This window comes from Eurosta solidaginis, chromosome 5, assembly GCF_040869045.1.
Source record: "Eurosta solidaginis isolate ZX-2024a chromosome 5, ASM4086904v1, whole genome shotgun sequence".
Classification (NCBI taxonomy): domain Eukaryota; kingdom Metazoa; phylum Arthropoda; class Insecta; order Diptera; family Tephritidae; genus Eurosta; species Eurosta solidaginis.
Window position 1 is genome coordinate 275,144,049 of NC_090323.1, and position 19,213 is coordinate 275,163,261.

Here is a 19,213-nt window from a genome sequence, read left to right on the forward strand (position 1 = left end):
CACACGAATCATCCATAATAAAGATATCATTATTTGCCACATGCCAAACAACAGACAAAAGGCCCACAGTGCGCATTGATTATTTTCAATATTTGAGTAGAATATATTTGCAGCATCGGTGTTTTTTTAGAAAACACATCACCAAACAGGAAAATTGTAATCGCAATCACATGCAATCGGATAAGTAATGCACATAAAAAATAAAAAGAAATTAATTAAATACATTTTAGATTTACTATCATTCAAAAGGATAAAGGATTATATCAAAAAGAAAGGTAATTCCAATAAACCCATCTCTCATAGTATTTCTTATGTTATGAAGGGTACAATTAGTTGGACATTCGGGATCGGACATGCAATTACGGTCATTCATTAATGCTCATCTCACTTCCAATAACTACTTTAAAAATATATTTACGAGTACTTTATTTATTTGTTTATGTATGTAATTACTTAACAGTTGATCTATTCAAATTTCATATATGCCAAGTATCTAATAACTATTTTTTCTTATTTATTACCTTTTTTCCTTAGAAATAGAAAACTGAGCTGAGAATTTCTTTTTTTGTCGCAATTCGCCTAAAAATTTTCCGGGGTAAAACTAAACCTATGAAATAAAAATAATAATTTTTAGAGGGAATATTTAATTTGATTTCCTTGAAAGGTTTTTTTTCTATAAGTCTTTAGTTTATTCTCTCTGAATTTATTAGAAAACTGCCAAAATCCTCTGGCCGATTTGTTAGAATTTATAGAAAATAATGAAGTTTTGTCACCTATCGAGTCCAAAGAGAGGCCAACTGAGACTTTTGCCGATAATTGGCGTTCCTTTTTGGGGGTGGTTGTGTAAATATGCATGTATAACTGTTTAAAAATAAAAAAAATGTCTAGTATTTTTAATTTGCAAGATTCTGATTATTTGGTTTAAAATATGAGGGTTGGGCCTAGATAGACTCGAAAAACTTTAATTTAAATGTCTCTACGTGCATTTGAACATTCCATTTTTCGTAAACTTGGATGTAATGTTCGATGACTATGGTGGGCTAAAAATAAAATAAATAAATGATGAAAACATAGGAATAGTTGGTTTTTCTTCAAAACGTGGTAACGTCCAGCAATACCTTATCTTGGGAGAGAAAACTTAAAAAAAAATCGGATATTCTTCCTTGCGGCCTAAATTTAAGTTTTTCGAGCCCATCGCGGACCAAGCCTCATTATTTTGAAACATTCTAGTATGTAGTTAAATTTTTTCGGAAGTATCTAAACTTGTTCATGCACCCATAAACTAACTAATTTTAAAACTATTTAGCGTGGAATTAATTAAATTTTGTATGTCTGGGAAATTTGTAGGTATATTGCGAGCCGCATACTTTAATGAAAGATTCGTTAGAGCTTAAAGCAAGCAAAATTAAACCTAGGAGAAGATAATATCAAATACATATTTGGGTTTAAACATGGTGAATTCGAATCTGAGATCCCTTAAGCTCAGACACCACGAAAATGCCGAGTTAATTTCCCATAAACGGTAAAATGGTTTCGATGTGTAACACGATGTGTTTCACAATATACTGGAAGCTTGGGGGAGCTCGAGCTAAACGGACCCCAGATTTAGATTCAGCACGTCAAATGTGAAATATTCAAATCACACATCGGCACAGCGTTCGATTTCGACATTTTCACAAAAAAGAGGTCTGTATGTTTGGTCAAATCCGTTGGTCGAATCGCTATTGCAACGGACCTTAAACTATCATTTAGTCGATGTAGTCAAAAGTAATAACCACTTCTTTAATTTTGTGTGAAAGTGTAATTGTATGAAGAGTTAAAGATTCGTTTTCTTAGAATGCTGCTTCAATTCCAATCAATTCTAACAAGATGCAGACCAGATATGAATTTACAATTTCTAAAATGTATTGCGTATGGGTATCATCAACTAAAATTAATTTGCTCTTTTCAGCTGCGTAAAAAAACTTTAGTAACCTTTCCCTAAAAAAGCAAAGTCAGTCATTAATGTAGATATGTTTGCTTAGCGCCTTTTGGCTACATCCCATAAGTATTTAACCTAATGCAGTCACATTAAGTCTGTAAGGAATACAAGTTGTCTGGCGTATTCCTTATAATACTCCTTATTTTTCTGTGCGTTATGTATAAGGCTTATAGCCTACAAATTGGCGGGACGGGACCTACTTGTTTTAAGCAGACTCTGAACGGCATGTGCAAGGCAGATGAGTTTTCACTGAAATACACTCGGTGTGCTTGCCAATCATGATGACGGCGCGAATCCGCTTAGAAAAACTTTCTTCTAATTGAAAAAATTTGTTTCTAAAATTTTGATGTTGCGTTGCCCGGCGCGTGAACCCAAGATCTTCGTGAGGTAGGCGGAACACGCTACGGTGGCCGCCAGTCTTATTGCACATACAAAATCAGGCTTCCATAGGACTTAAAATAGTACACCATCTGACTTTAAATTTCTTTTTTTTTATATTTATAATCACCTATTTCAAAACTTTATTTAACTTCATCGAAAAATTCGATTTCATTTCCTTCGTTTCAGTTACGAGACAAATCACATTAAAAATACTTGTGAAAGTGTATATCAGCCATGGAAATGTTCTCTTCAAAGAACTTGAAATAGAGCTGCTCAGACAGTGGGATATATAGAATTTACATTTTTTGTGACTTTTTTGAAGAGACAAAAAATATATTTACTTATTGAAACAAATTTTTCAAATAAAACGAAAATCCAGTTTCTTTACAAATTTATCGTCTACAGTTACGTTTTGTTCATCATGGATCCCGTTAAAGTTTAGGCAACGTTTTTTTTTTTTTGTGATTTACCTTAGGAATAAGCCTTTTTCATATCAGATAAAACTAGTTTCAATAATTAGGTCTACTTTTTATCGTTTCAAAAAACCAATTAAATACGTAAATTGCTGTCTGTCTTTCAGATAAACCTTATGCCTGATGACATAAGTACAGAAAATTAAGGAGTTTATATATAAGGCATACGCCATACAACTTATTTTCCTTATAGAATTAAGACCTGATGCCATAAGCCTCTTGGCCATATGAAATAAGTCATATATAAGATTCACATTTTTTGCTGGGTAGAATTGCGGAAAGAAGTATTGACTTTATACCCTTCGGCAAGTAATATGCATACAAACATACAGAACTCAACTTTGTATTGATTATATGGAAACTACAATTAAGGGTGAAACATGATAAAGCGAACTAATTTCCTTTTGTAAAATTTTAAAAATTTCCTCAAATAAACCCTGTTAGCAAATCTTGATTGAAAGTGAAGCGGGCAAAACTGAAGTGGACTTTTTCAAGTCTATTTTAACCTGTAAAAGAGACACATACGTAAACTATTATCCAAAATCTCATAAATGGAAATGAGAGAAAACATAACCAACATTGAGAGAGCGCGCTCTCTTTGCGCAGGTGATTAATAATCACTGATTATATTTTGTCCGAACTTCTCACAAAATTAACCAAGTCTGCCGTATGCATTGTAAACCTTAACAAGTAGAGCAACGAACAGCTGATCGCTCAAAGTTAGCATACACACACAAACATACCTAACGTCCATATTACGAAAATCGTTAAGAAAATTGAAGTTAAATTTTCAAACAGACATAAACTGTGATAATTTTGGAATACATATATAGTATTTAGGACATCTTATTTGCAGTAATTAAGAGAACATGGTTTCTTATATTTAAGTATTTATTTTTTCTAAATTTATCTTTAATATTGATACAGATTGAAGGTATATTGATTCAAGGCAACCCTGCTCTTCCTACTGTTCTTCATTCCACTCCAATCGACTGCCTTCTTTCGCTGCTTTCCACTCCATACGCAACCCCAATTTAAGCTGCCAAACTATATAGTAAACAATGGCCGTATGGCTCCAAACCAAGGTCATGGTCCAGTGTATCAGTTTCAAACTAATCAATTAACCCGTACTAGTCTTTCTGGCAAACTTAAGATTAATAAAATAAATGTCAAAAACCTTTTAAACATTTCATTTAACTTGATTTCTAGAGTACGCTAAGAGTTCTTCCCATATTGTTTAAGCACGTAGAAACGCATTCAAAGGGGAAATTAATTAATTAAGTAACGCTAAAACGAGTAAAAACCATCAAATTCATGTTAAATATATAGTCAAAACGATGAAAAAATTTATACATCTACATATGTACATACATATGTATGTAGCACAGCATATAACATATTTGAATTTTAAATAAGTTCGTCAAACGGTTAAAACTGACATTTGGGCTACAGAACTATGTACTTAGTCCATTAGAAGATAAACATTCATACATATGTACATATGTACACACATATACACGATTTTATGAAAATGAATTTATCGAATGAGCAATCCAAAAAATTGTCGATATCTGAATGACATATTCAAATCATTTTGGGTTGATCACAAAACTACAAGCAAACCTCAAAAGAACAAGAAACGAATGCTTTTGTTTAAGTTTATATATTAATAAAAAGTACATATGCACTTATGTATGTATGCATGCATATTTGAAAATATTTTTTATGTATCTCAAAAGTTTTAAAAGCCAAATAACCAATTGAACTATTTGATATCGATAAAGTCTTAATCGCAGCATTTTGTCCCAGCAAAGCGTTTCTAACTGATAGGATCGACATTCTGAGGGCATTTGTGCATTTAGTTATTTGAACTTTGTATATTTTACATATGTACATCAGTATTAGATTTGATTTGTTTTGATTTTTATAGTACATAGCTATGTACATACATATATAGCGATGTGGTGTACATCTGGCCTTCTTTCGGGCTCATTGTTCTTAAATGTGGAGATTTCTCATTTAACTACTTTGTAAATGCTAAAATAAGGTGCTAAAAAAGTTGTGGTGAAAAAGTTAGTGAGTTGAACTTTCACAAATATAATACTTTAACGTGTAATTCTATATTTTGAATAAGAAATATTTATTACATTTATCCTCTTGTGGTTTGGAAGTTTGTTAAGCCAAAGTTAGAAAACTTTACTATTCAAAGTGCACAATGTGGGGAAGCTTTACCTCTTTTATGTGATTTATTCTTAGATTTCAGTGTATTTTAATGGTTTCAAGATTAATTAATTTTAAAGATATTTGAATTGAGTGTTCGACTACAAAAGGATAATTTTCCGATTGTTAGTTATTTTTCCAGTTTAAATAAAAAATAAAGTTTTTATTTTGAAAAATATTGTTTTAATTTTTTATACTCTTCTTAAAGATTATGATTTGTGAACAAAAGGACCTTCACAGGGATTTAAAATTTCTATTGCCAGTTTATTTTTATATTTTGTAGGGAAAATCAAGAGGAGCACGACGCAAATTGGAAGAGAAGCTCGGCCTTAGATCTCTTCGGAAGTTATCGCGCCTTACATTTATTTTTTTTTTTAGTTTATTTTAATGTTATTTTTCTTCCTGTTTTTGTTATTTTTCTTGTATTTATCATTTCTTCTATTAAGTTACTAACAGACCCGGCTGTTGTTCTAATCTAACTTTGGTTGATCTGAGAAACTTTTATCTCATTACACCCACCCTGTCTCTCTCTCTCACCTTATCCTTCCTTTCTCTCTGTCTTTTTTGTCCCTTCTTCTCTCGCCCTCTCCTTCTGCCTCCCCGGCTCTCACTAACTCTAACGCTCTATCTCCGTCTAACTGTATCTCTTTCTTAGTCTTTTTCTCCTTACCTCGCTTTTCCTTTTTACGCTTCCTCTTTCGAAATTTCTAGCAATCCGCTTCCAAAAAAAAAGTATGCGAAATATTAATGTAGGCGAATCACAAAAAATCGCATCATAAAATAGAAATTTTCGCGTTCGATTGGCCCCTAGTCTATTACCAAGAAAAATATTATTCTCAGTACCCCACAATGAAGGCAAGGCCCTATCAGTCGCATCCTGTCCAGTTCCCAAAAAAACTTAGCAAGAACACTCTCTAGGTGTTAAAGTAGCTATCTTGGAAATTTTAACAAAATCGGCAGAGTGTGGTGGGGAGATGAATTTCGTATTTAACAATCCTTTAAAAGTTTTAACAGAAGGGTACACTCAGAGAAAAAATCGTTCTAAAACGAACGAAAAAAGTTCAAAATTAAGAACATTCGTTGACAAAAGTCTGTTAAGTACGTTTTTTCTTAAATCGTGACCGATGGGCTTGTTTTAAGAACAGTTTTTCCAAGCACACCGTTCGTATTTTATGACCAGTTTGGTATTGATGTGTGAACCTTCTGTGCTCATTTCAAGCAATATTTGTGCTTAAAATAAGATTTTTCGTTCTCACGCTTCGAGAACGAGTTGTGCTCGATTTAATTTTTCGTTCTCAATTCAAGAACGGTTTGGGATTGATCATTGAAGGGAGGGGAAAGTATTTTTTTCAATAGGTACCCATTTTTTTTTATTAATCATAATTCTTTTGTCATAAATAAAAAACATTTATAACAAAAAAATTTGTATCTTAGTCCAAAAATTTAAGAAAAATTGCATAATATGCATATTTTCATGTTTCTCTTATTGAGAAATTATTCTTATTTGAACATGTAATCTGCATATATACTTAAAACATTTCATAACAAGTTTGAGAATTATCTGTGCATAAGTGAATGGAAAAATAATTGAACGAAAAATAAAAGTTAAAAAATTTTATAGTTTGACGGTGATCGAACTCGCGCCACACGAATGCAACCACGACATTATAACCGCTCGTCCACTACAGCTGCTTGATAGCTTGCGCCAAATGTTGTATTTAAGATTGTAGTACACACGAATTTTACTGTTTCTTTTTACTTGAACTTAATTTAAGAACATTGTACTTAATTTAAGAACGACGTTCTTATTAATAGAACATTTGTTCATATTTTAATACCAGCCGTTCTTTTTTCAAGAAAATGGTTGTCAGTTCAAGAACAGGGTTATTGTTTTGTTCAGGTCGGTCGTGTTTCAAGAACGAAAAAGTGAGAACATGAAAATCTTGAATTGAGTCCGGTGGTGCTGGATTTATATCTACACACCTACTTACAGAATGAATAGTTGACAGCGAACACACAAACTGTTTTTTGTTTAAACAATTTTGATTATATTAGAAAGTAATCGAGCAAAATGAAAGTAAATATTTCAAAGTTTAATTGCAAGTCAGATATATTTCAATCGAGTGATTCATTATTAATTTATAGCTGTGTAAACTAAAATTTTATGACTTTTTACTAGGTTTTAGCAATTTGCCACGCCCCTAAAACAGATTCCCTCACATTATATCGGAATTAGCCATGTCGCATGACTAAGCTTCAAATCGGAGATCTTTGTGCGAAGTTATTACATTAAATATGATATGACTCAGCCTATGACACAAAAAATTCGCCTGCTGTAAAATTTTCCTTATGTTGTTTAGGACAAAAGATATTTTAATTGTATTTTTAATAAGTTTTAAGGTTCACGCTTTTCACACAGTCTTACACGCACAAATTTCAATTAAATGGGAAGAAAAAATGAAATTATATTGTATTAGGAATATGGATATGGAAGGTAACGATGAGGCATTTAAGAATGTGCATTTAAAGGTAAGAAACCACAAAAGAATTGCTTACCTTGCTGCCGCGTTCATTGAAAATAATTTCCACATCCAAAATGGTCCCAAATTGCTATGAATAGCGAAGGCGATATTCGTAAAGGAAATGTGACAGATACGCATCCGTGTTAAGACATCAGCATGGGGTTATTTTTAGAAAATGAAATTATTATTTTAGAAACAGAAACATTGCAAATGAATTAAAAAGAGATAAAATATATCGCACGTTTTATTGTAAACAGATCTAATTCCATATATGTAACACTTCTATATTGCTACTAAAATATACATTCTTACTTTTCAGCAATTTTCTGATAATTTTATCGTCTGCCCCAAGAAGTAACTATTTCGATACGTTTTGTAAATATAAGCCGGTATCAATACATTTCACAAAAAAAAATATCCTTTAATGAAATTTTTCCCTCCAAGCAGATATTAAGGCGATAGATAACTGTAACATTTTGAATTTCTCTTTATTTCAATAATTAAAATTTTTTTTTTTTAATTAAGTGTTTTCCATTTCCTGAATACGTTGTTATGGTATATGGCCAAGCAAAGACTTTTTTATAAATATTAAAAAAGTGGGCAAATCTCATTCGTTTTCTCTCTCTAGTATCTTGCAGGAACATACATCGCAGTCTTATTTATGGGGCACGAATTCACTTGCATTTTTTGATTACCTGACATCCCAGTGGAGTTTTCTATTAACCCAGCTTTGGATAAATCATTGACAATGGTTTCTCTCTTTGTATTAGAAAAGGCAACCTGCCCAGCCCAATTGAATCTATTTTGCCTATTTCACTACCCAAAATATCCAATCGAATCAGGTACTTTCGCGATACAAAAATGCTATCTTCCTCCATATTTTTCGTCTTATCGCTTTAGTTACTTCTATTCCCATCGAAATAGTTTCAAAATGGTGTATCGCTTTCATATCTAAATGCCGTTTCGAATTGGGAGACAGTTCTTCCGTAGGCTGGTAAAAATTCGAAACAAAGACGATATCTCCGCCGATAATTTCTTCAGAAATGTATCGTATAAAGGCCGAGGCACAGTTAACTTTTTCATATAGATGTGTTCAACGCAATCCTACACATGCCAGTAATATCGCCACAATCACGCAAGATGTTGCGTTTGTAAATATAAAGGAACTTTAGACTTAGCAATTGAAGTTTATTTCGCCTTGCCTGTTCACATTCAAAATTTTGCGAAGCACTGCTATAAACATTATCACAACACAAGAAAAATAGTTGCTAACATATTTTGTGTTCTGTTATAAATTGCAGTTTTTAACTGCGAAAAATTTTAGAAAAATACCTACAAGTGGGAAAAATAATTTCACTTGCAAAGTGTGGAAGCACCCTTAGCCAAATCAAATGTCAAATTCTCTCCTTATGCTTTGCTTGCACCAAATGTTGGCAGTTGGCTACTTTTTCATGTCAGATGGCGCGAGTGTCGATCGATCTGCCGTTCTCCATAAAAATACGTACAATCTACTCATCATGCATAAGATTGAGTTAAGCGCATCTATATGTAAAACTGCTTATGTGAAGGGGCTTTAACTTGCGCGATAGAGAAGCTGACAGGGTTGCAATGTGTTTTAAATTCGAAATTTGTGACAGAAAAAGTATAAATGTGACAAGAAAAATTCTAATTTAAGTACATTCCCTTATCGAATACAAAAACATTTTAGCAGCAACATATCGGCACTCTGATGCTAGTGAATGTACCCAGCATTTAGTAGTAATATTCATATATGTATATGTGTAACTAAATTTATTGGGGAAAACGCAGTTTTTTTTTTCATGCAGCTTCATTACAAAAATAAATTTCAAAGACCACAGGTCCGGTCATTCCTCTCTCTAGGAGTATTTTATGTATGTGAAAATAATCTCACCAGTCATCTCGAAAAACCGAAAATTTTGATTTACATCAGTTTACAATAAAATGTGCGAAATATTTATGTACATCGCAGTGCCTTACTAAAAAATCGGTTAATTTTTACAACGCAGTATTGGATTTATTAAATTTTAAAACTTTCGACAAAATATTTCTAAACATATTTACGATTTACTTGAGGTAAAGTCTTCTTGGTGGCTTTTTGTTCCAGCTCACGTAAATCTAAATAGTTTGCATCAATACTAAAAAACACGTAATTTTAATAGCTACACTTTTTTTTTTGGTATGGCATCCTGGTGTAGACAAAATTTGTAAATTTTATGTTCGCTGAGTCAACTCACCCCAAACATTGCACGTAAATCGGGATCACGGAACCGAAATGGTATATTTGAAACATGTAAACGTTTTGGTTGATTTTTGGCATCGAGGATAGCTTGTTGCTGCTGTTGATGCAATGGGACTAGAGCTGTGGAGAGACTGGTTGCTACAGGAGTGGACTGCACGGCCGATGTCATAATACCACCACTCGTATTGAGGCAGGCAATGACCTGCGAAGTGCTTGCGCCGCTTACCATTGGCGATACAATCGAACCCGAATCAATGGAACCGGCACTTGATTGTGACGTAGACATTATTGTTGGTAACAAGCCGGTATTTGCAACACTGCCAGCAGTGATTGTGGCGGCCAATGTACTTATGTCAGCTGATGTTGCAGTGATAGAAGTGGCGGCAGTGCTACCTGTAGCCTGACTGCCAACTATGCCTGATAGCAGTTGTTGTTGGTGTACGTTGCCAAGTAAATCGGTTGCATTTCCAGATGTAACGGTGGTCGTGGCAGAGGTAATACCATTTGCAGTAGCGGCACTATTGTCAGCAGAAGAGACTGCTGAAGTCATATCCCCGCTTCCATTTGCAGACTGACTCTGGGTGGTTATACCGATGTTTGTGTTGTTGTTGTTGGCTGCGCATGCTGAGGTGACGACGTTACCTCCACCAGCAACGCTACTCGCACTGCTTTGTTGTTGGTGTTCCTGATGTTGTTGCTGCTGTTGCTGTTGATGATCTGTCTCATTTTTAATCAATACTGAGGACTGATGAGGGGGAAAGGGAAAAACAACAAACGATTAAAAAATATTTAATAAAAAAATTTTTGTTATTGAAAAAATTAGAATTTGGGCAGAGGATTGATAGATAAGTAAAGTAAATACATATCTACATACGAGCATTATAAATATTATTTATGCAAATTAACTAATAAAGCTTCTTCAGATTGCATGCGTTCATACAAAGATCTTAGTAGAAAGTCTAAAAAGTGTGAAAGTGTATGGATGGCATCGACGTGCGAGTAATTGATTCTGGTTTTGTATACAAATTATTACAAGCAGTAAAAGTGTAACGCATTAAATATGTAGTAAGTATTCCAAATCATAAAACAATAAAAATAATATAAAATATTGAATATTTGGTTAAATGTACGAACATAATTTGTTGTTTATTTAATGTTCATTCGTTGAATCAGAGCTTATGCCATTTGCGATCTAAGTTTGAAATTTGTTTTTCAATTGAACCGAAAATTAATTTCGACATAATCGACAAGGGGCATAAATGAGGTCGCATTTAAATTGCCGTTATAGCTGTCATGAATGCCATAACGCAACACTCACACAGACACAATTCCGTGCACACTCCACATATTTATTTGTAACCCCCATAAGTTTAATGCAACATTTCGCTCACAATGCAAAAATCAAATGCTAGAGATGTCAAATTTTGAACGCAGTAAGCAAATCGAAGTGATGCACGTGGGCCCAAGAGGGATTATATCCATTGATTCATATACATACATAACATGCACCCAGTAGGGAACTCAACTCAATAAACTAATTCCGACTTGGCCTTGAATGCTTTACATAGCCTTTAAAAGGCTACACAGTCAGTTTATTCACATCTTACTACGAACTGTATGTTTTAAAATAGCGTGTAGTTAGTTGAAGTAAAATTTAATAATAGAATTGAAATCATACGAGCCGGACCCGTGCCCATCTTGCGCAACCAATATAAAAGTATCTTATTAAATAACAACAGAAATCAGCTGTTCCAGCAATCAATTAAAACTTACAGCTTGCACTGCCATCTAGCGTATGGTAGCAACTGCCGGTAATGCAGTGCAAATATTCACAATAGTGTCATAAAGCAAATTGATTTCTTTGTGTGCTCACAATCGTTTATGTTTAACAAATTATTTTAATAAAATATAGCTAAACAAAAGCACTACGACCAAAATTGCCCAAAGCTCGCTATAAGCCCGAATCTCCATCTTTACAAACAAAACTTTATTAATAGATTTGTATTCCAAATAAGAGCGAAAAAGGAACCCGTACATAAAAACAGCAATTAGAAATAATATATATGATAAGGTAGTACATTGGAAATTTTAAAACAAAATCCGAAAACTTAAAAGGGAAGAATTGCTATTTCATTTGATTTTATTTAGAAGTCACGGCTGCCGCGGTGGTGTGGTGATAGTGTGTGCTCCACCTACCACACCGAAGTTCCTAGGTTTAAGTCCCGGTCAAAGTATTCTGCCACGAAAAGCTTCTCAGATGCCATTCGGATTCGGTATAAAACATGAACATAAAAGGTCAGTGTTAGTCTAAATTTGGGCGAATTTTACCACAAACCGAGAACGATTTAGTTTGAGCGACCACTGGGGCGTTTCACGCTGTAACTAAGAAATCATTGAACTCACGAAAATATACTTTTGGACTTTTGGAGAATTTCATGATGTTCAACGTGGTACTGACATCAAATGCCACCAATGCAATAGAGGTTTACGCCGATCACTTTATCGGCGGCGACAGCGTGGGCGACGCGCCGGCGTACGCCTGTGTTCTTACTTTAAAAATCTTAATTTTTCCATTTAAAAAAATTATATTTAGGAAAGGTTTTGTTTGTATGTGGCGGCCACCGTGGTGTGATGGCAGCGTGCTCACCCTACCACACCGTATGCCCTGGGTTCACACCCCGGGCAAAGCAACATCAAAATTTTAGAAATAAGGTTTTTCAATTAGAAGAAAATTTTTCTAAGCGGGGTCGACGTCACTTTCCTAGAAGCTCTAGGTGTAGCTCCGAAAACTCCAAAATGATAAGCAGTCTAAATGGATGTCATTGCGTAACTCATGGGTGAAAATCGTATAATTCTCGGTGCATCTACATAATTAGAATTTTACAAGGACCCTGGATAAAATTTTTAAAATGTAGACCAAAGTTTGCAGACGTTTGTGTTCACAACATTGATTTCAATAGTCTTCGTTAAATCAAAACGATATTTTAGAATGAAAGTCGACCGAATTTAAGCTGAAAGATGTTAACTGCTTCAGTTTTCAGACTAGTTCGACTGTCCACAACGTTAGGGTAGTAGCACACACAGTAATTAGTTCGACTGTCATGGGAAAGCTTTTGCTTCACCACTTTGCGTGTTCTTGCGAAGGACAAAGCCTCACCTGGTAAATATATGTGCCTACGTATTCACATTTGTAAAAGAAGCCGTAACGCGTAGGCGATATTTAGACTTGTTTGGTAGGCTATAAACAATGTGATTCACTCCAAGGGACTAGTTGGGATAGGGCCGCCAACTTTAGGAAATGTCAAACCGGGAGACTTGGGTCTCGAAGGATGAAGTGTGAAAATCAAAATAACATTTCAGACGATATTGTATAGTTTCGCAAATATACAACAGATGTTTGAATGTAAGCCGAAGTGATTTTTCAAACCCTTCTTATACGAGGATATTTGCTGCAACGTCATCATAACTCAAAAAACATGACTTTTGAGTTAATAACATATAAACGTACCCAATATCATGATCTACGTTGTATAAAAAAAGGAGGACAATTTGAAAACATGTTCGCCTTGGGTCATTTTATTTGAATTCATCGTTCATTATTAATTTTTTGAGAAAAATATGCAAGGTGAGCATATAAATTTATTATATAACTTTTCTTTTAGTGTTTTGTTTTAATAACTTGGTGAATTAGGTGATGCAAAGTCCGTCTAAAGCTGACATCGAAAGCGCCTGTTTTTTAAAATAACTTTTGAACAATTAGAGACAAGAAGAGTTAAATTTCGTAATTAGTTTCTTATAACTGGCAGTGATGCGCATCCGTTGATACCACTTTTGACCATATCCGACCAATTTTTGACATGAACAGTAAATGGCCTAAACAGTCTTAAACGAGTACAAAATATAGTAACGCGCCGGACGCCGCCGCTGCCGCCGCGCCGATAGTTTTGACATTCGGCGGCGGCGTGCGAAAAACGACAATAATCGGCGGCGGCGGCGGCGTTTATTAGCGGCGTATATCTCTACTATGCAATGAGTAGTTTTCAGCTGCTTGAACGATCATCGCTGGTATACCTTCAAAGCCGTCGTCTCATCGTACAATATTACTCAATTGCTACGCACTTCCAATAATTCAATGACTGAACCGAGCTTTCTGGATAAGAATTTCTGCAGGGAGCTTTCCAAATATATACAGACGTTATCTGTCTAAGCTGCGCTATAGAATGAAATTATGAATATAAGAAATATAGATCACAAATATAGAAAATGTGATGATAAAGCAATCAAATGGGACGAATAGTACAAAAAGTAGTAAAACAAGTTATGATGTGTGCATAAATGTCGATTCATTGGCTGGAAACCGGCAAATGGGAACATACCCATTTACATTTCAATCTTACGACAATGAATATAATTATTAAAGCTTCTCTTTTAAGATTTGTAGAAAGAGGGCATCAAAAAACTATGAAAAGAAATGATTGAGATGAAAGATGCTGATGCGCTCTTTCCTACAAGCCTGCAGGTCTCACGCGTAGGGGAATCAAATAACGAAATTGACTATTTGAATCAACCCTCCTTCCTGCAACAGGAATGAAAAATGGAGCAAAAAAGAATTTGTAACTGAAATTAAAAAAAAAAAAAAATTGCATACCTTTTAAAAGTAAAAACTAGCATGCCCCAAGATTACTGGGTCGTATTCAGCTGCGGTTCGATTGAGAAGGATGCCAATTTTAATCTCATCTCATAAATATAAAGTAACATAATAGTACTTCATTCAGTTGATTGCGGACTGTGAAAGCTCGCCCTTGGGTTTGCGAACCTCGCATTGGTTACTCATACGCCAAGGTAGCCCGAAATTGCGTAAAAATTCATCGAGTTCTTTACACTGCGTTTAACAAACCACTAAATGGGAGCAACGAGTTCCTTATCCGAAAGTATTCATCTAACATATTTGCAATACTGATGATCCATTTGCCTTATTCTTGTAAATTTCTCGCCCCCCTCGAAATGCCAAAATAATAAACATCACAAAACTTTGCATCAGCAACGATGACATTTCACTCCAGGGGCACCTATGTACAGACATGTTGACATGCATATTTAAATGTATGTACAATGATGATGATGCGCGCCCGCACCTCTTGTGGGGTAGCCCTATCCATCGGCATTATTTTGCCGCCATCCATCTAACGCTCCAACGATGTTAATGTTGTTTAACACTTGTCGAATTTATCATTTCGGTTCATGTGACTGTGCGGCTGTGTTGTTGTTGTTGCTACTTTTTCTTTGCATGTACTCGCACATTCATTCGTTGCCATTTTGAGGTTGACAAGTAAGAAAATCCATTAATGCGATGAAGAACGCAAACAAGGCAAACTTGCTTCGCAGAAGAAACGTCAAGCAGATAGAAAGTGAGGGGAAGGTATTGAGGCAGGCGACAAATGGAAAACAAACAATGGTTGACATGGCAACCCAAAGAGGGGGTAGTGTTGTTACTAAGTAAATGAGATAAGAATGCTTCTTTTTGCAACGAAATGAAAGAAATAGAATTATCGTCTCTGTACATGTGCCACATGACTACATGCGAGCACCAACAATGTGCACCGAAATAAAAATGAAGAAGGGTAAACACACAAATAAACGAACATGAAATGAAATAAAACTCACACACGTTGCATCATTACCGTAAAACCCAACAGGCAGCCGAGTTGACAGGCTGTTACAGAAATTCATTTTCTTTTCTATTTATCCTATTTCATTGAGGTGTTTGCTATCTTGGTAGTCTCTTAGCTTCTTCCCATCACATTTGCATTTGCATTTGTTACTGCCGGGCCCACGCTCCTTTTTCCTACCCTTTGTCCCCCAACTTTATCATTCGTTTTTTGTTGCCTTCGGTTTTTATTTATTCTTAAATGAAGTGAAATATGGTGAAATTTGTGTCTACATTTTTTTAGGAGATTTAAAGGTCACTCTCTTTCAATTCAAACTTTCCCAGGAATATCTAAATTGTGATATACGTACAATCCCATAAATACCACAAAATGTGTTTTGTGACCACAGCAGCTGGTTGAGTAAAGTAAACGAAAAGGATTAACTTGACAAAAGGCTTCAAAGTTTACCAAAGCAACAAAATAAATCTGAAATTTATAAATTTGTAATTGAGATTTTTGTGTTTACCCACGCATTTCTTTCACACAATTTTCATAATTATTATTTTTCTTCATGGACTTTTCGTCCATAACCTTTGAGTGACGAATTGTGGCGCTCCTTGCATCCATTTAATCCAGATACATTTTTTGGTTGAAATGCAGCGCTGTCGTATCACTAAAATCTAAAAACTTCATTACGCACACACAGAGAACTGGCTGAAATGCATTGGTGTGTCTCGATTGTTCATTTACAAATGCTACATTTTTCCTTTTTTATAAAAACTGAAAGGCACTTTTGTGCATTTTAAAGAGCTCATCACAGCTGAAACTACAATTCCACATACATTCCACAATTTGTTTTGTTAAGCGCTATCTTTCTTTACTAAAACGTCCGATTTGTGGTGAATCCAGTCACGTCACCTTGGTTGCCAGTCGTAGTCGCCCTCGAACGCCTTGTCAGCATTTTCCCCTTCCTCCTGTCGTGCCCAGTGCTCATCCCTTCTTCCTCATTTTGTTCTTTCCCTTTTAAAAAGCAGCATAATTGTCTCTTACAAATAAAGCTAACAACAAATTGTAGGCAAGCACACAATCATCAACAGTCAGACACATTTGGGGAGGATCTCGAAGTTCTATGGATGCTGCATTGCCATGAATTGTCGTCGGTTGTTGCACGTGAAAGAGTAATAAAAATGCATTCAATGCAAGTTGGGAGTGAGTTAACAAAACACATCATGAGACTAACCAGACTTCATAAAAAAAATAAAAATGTAAATGAAGGAAAAAGTAAATATTGCTGTCGTTGTTGTTGATACGTTGTGGCCATTTTGTTGCATTCCTGCTGCGCACTTTTTGACCTGAGCAAAATTATAAAGTAGCATATTTGGTTTTTTATTCTTTTGATTTTTATCTTAGTTTTGTTGTTTTTTTGTTATTGTACTTCAACTTCAACTGCTGCTTAGTAAAAGTTTATTTGCTTTTTCATTTGCTTTCTGCATTTTGCTTCCTTTACTAGACTTCTTTGTATGGTACTTACTTTGCACATTTGATATTTTTCGCATTGTTAGTGGCAAATTAGTTTTGTAGTTTGGATGTTTCAACTACTCTCATGACATTTTGAGTGTTCACCGCAGCCACTTGGACGAGTCTGCACTTTGGTTAGGTTAGAGTCCTCTGTTGAGACGTATTGAGTGACACACGCACTGGTTTGTGATAGTTTTTGCTTTTGCTATTCAATGTACCGTTGGAGATGTTCAAAGAATGTTTCTTATTTGCGTTGGAAGATGACTCGATTCGAAGATGTTGGCGCTGGTTCTTCAAAATTTATAAGTACACTATCTCTCCTATTGTTGTCGTTGTAGATAAAATAAAATGCGAGTTCCGTTAGCTTGAAAGTTTGTTAAAATAATTTGTTTAAAAAGTACAATTTCTGTATTTCCTCAAAAAGCAGCCGACAAGTTACGAAGCATAACCAGCGAATTACCAAAACTGTATAATTCGACAAAAGCTTATTCAATACGCTGTCCATATGATAAATATTGAAGCCTTATATATCGCACAGTGGTCGATTTGGCCTCCTTAGCGACAGAAAACAAGCAACTCCTGAAGTAAATTAATTATCTTCATTCGGTTTTTCGTTCAAAAATTCGCAAACAATCTAAGAACTGATAAAATTTTGTTATGTGCTGGTTTTAGCCAAAACTTCAATATTGAAATTTCTAGACAACTAAAACGAGATTTTGCAGGCTAATGAATACGAATGGGCACAGTATGCACAGTCAACTTATGCTGAATCAAAGGTGCGAATATAAAAACAAACATTCACTTGCCTTTTATCTTTGCCACTCATTTATTAATAGTGGAGAGGACACTTTTTACGAGAAAGAACTCAATACAGTAAGCCGAATCGCATTTACTTTCATCTGTGTATGCATATGTGTGTTCTATGAATGTATGTATATGTATGTAGTTGTTGCTTTTATTATCATAGGTTTATTTTTAATGCTGACATTACTGTTATTCCAATGACGTTGGTTCGATTGCTTAATGGTGCGGAAAGACAAAAAAATATTCAGAGTTCGATGATGGCTACTTTATTTATACAGAGTGTCAATGTGTTTGGAAAAATATTCTTTGTACATTAGCGCATTAGCAAATTATATGAACTACAGAGTATGTGGCCCCAAGTTTGGTTTCAGCGGATATGCGCACTTGAAAAAATAAGTGGAAGCGGAAGGGTTTGAAAGAAATTGATAGCAACATTCAAAATTAAAAGGATAACTTAGGGTTTAAACACTTTGGGATTCAACGAAACGTTGAGTATGTGCTTGTGTGCGTGTGCTTGAAATAACCACTTAACTATCTGTTTTGCTATTTTGTTCAAGAAGTTCGAGGTAATTCGATATAAAAACGATTTCAAAAGAAAAACAAAGAAACTTCTCTACAGTAAAGGCAAATAAACAGGAAAAAGGAACGAACTAACGTAATAAAAGCAACATCAGCAATATACAAAACATTGCAGCACTTGCACTTGAAGAAGATTGGTGGCAAAAAATTCTAAACAGAGGCACATACTAAATATAAATATTTCCAGCACGACAGAAGGGATAGATGCAGATACACATATATATGTTTGTATAACCATATTTAGTACATATTGACTTAGTTGCAGAAGACCAATAGAATAGTGGTAGTAATGTGGGAATTGTATGTCTACAGGACAGCTAAATGAAAAAAGATAACTACGTGAGAAGAATAAACAAAAACGCAAAAAAGAAAGAAAGAAAATCTACAGTGCATTCCAAAATTAAGTGTGGTTTATACTTTTCCAACTTATTTTTTAATGGGATTAACTTCAAATTATTTTCCATATATAAATATCGTTCCGAAATGCGATCAGATTTTAGAGTTGGGTGAGAAGTTTTTCGAAAGATTATAAAAAACAAATGAATTCGGTTTTTACAAAATAGATTATCGTTTGTGCAGAGATGCAGAAGAATGTCTCTGAAGGACCAGGGAAAGACGGAAGCTAAAGCGATAATTCAGGTATTTTACACAAACCTCGCGTTTGAGATGTTAGGAGCGGAAGAAACATTATTAAAAAAGGGAATTTAAGTTTAAACGGTAAGTAAACCATGCAGGCTTATGAAATCTGGAAAGTTACTGAGATTTGGGCCGGCGGGACTTCAACCGGCATTTAAAAGGCAAATATATTTTGGTTGAGAAACTTTTAA

General features: G+C 34.7%; 1 protein-coding gene across 13 annotated transcripts in view; it reads right to left on the bottom strand.

The window, feature by feature from the left end:
• Rbfox1 (RNA-binding Fox protein 1) overlaps nt 1–19,213 on the bottom strand; it is a 347,547-nt gene that overhangs the window by 61,508 nt on the left and 266,826 nt on the right. For all 13 annotated transcript variants that reach the window (XM_067790960.1, XM_067790964.1, XM_067790962.1 and 10 more), the window contains 2 exons: nt 9,833–10,582; nt 7,612–7,665 (listed from right to left, as the gene is read on the bottom strand). In XM_067790960.1, the coding sequence (XP_067647061.1) occupies nt 7,612–7,665; nt 9,833–10,582 (804 nt within the window). The remainder of the gene's footprint in view (nt 1–7,611; nt 7,666–9,832; nt 10,583–19,213) is intronic.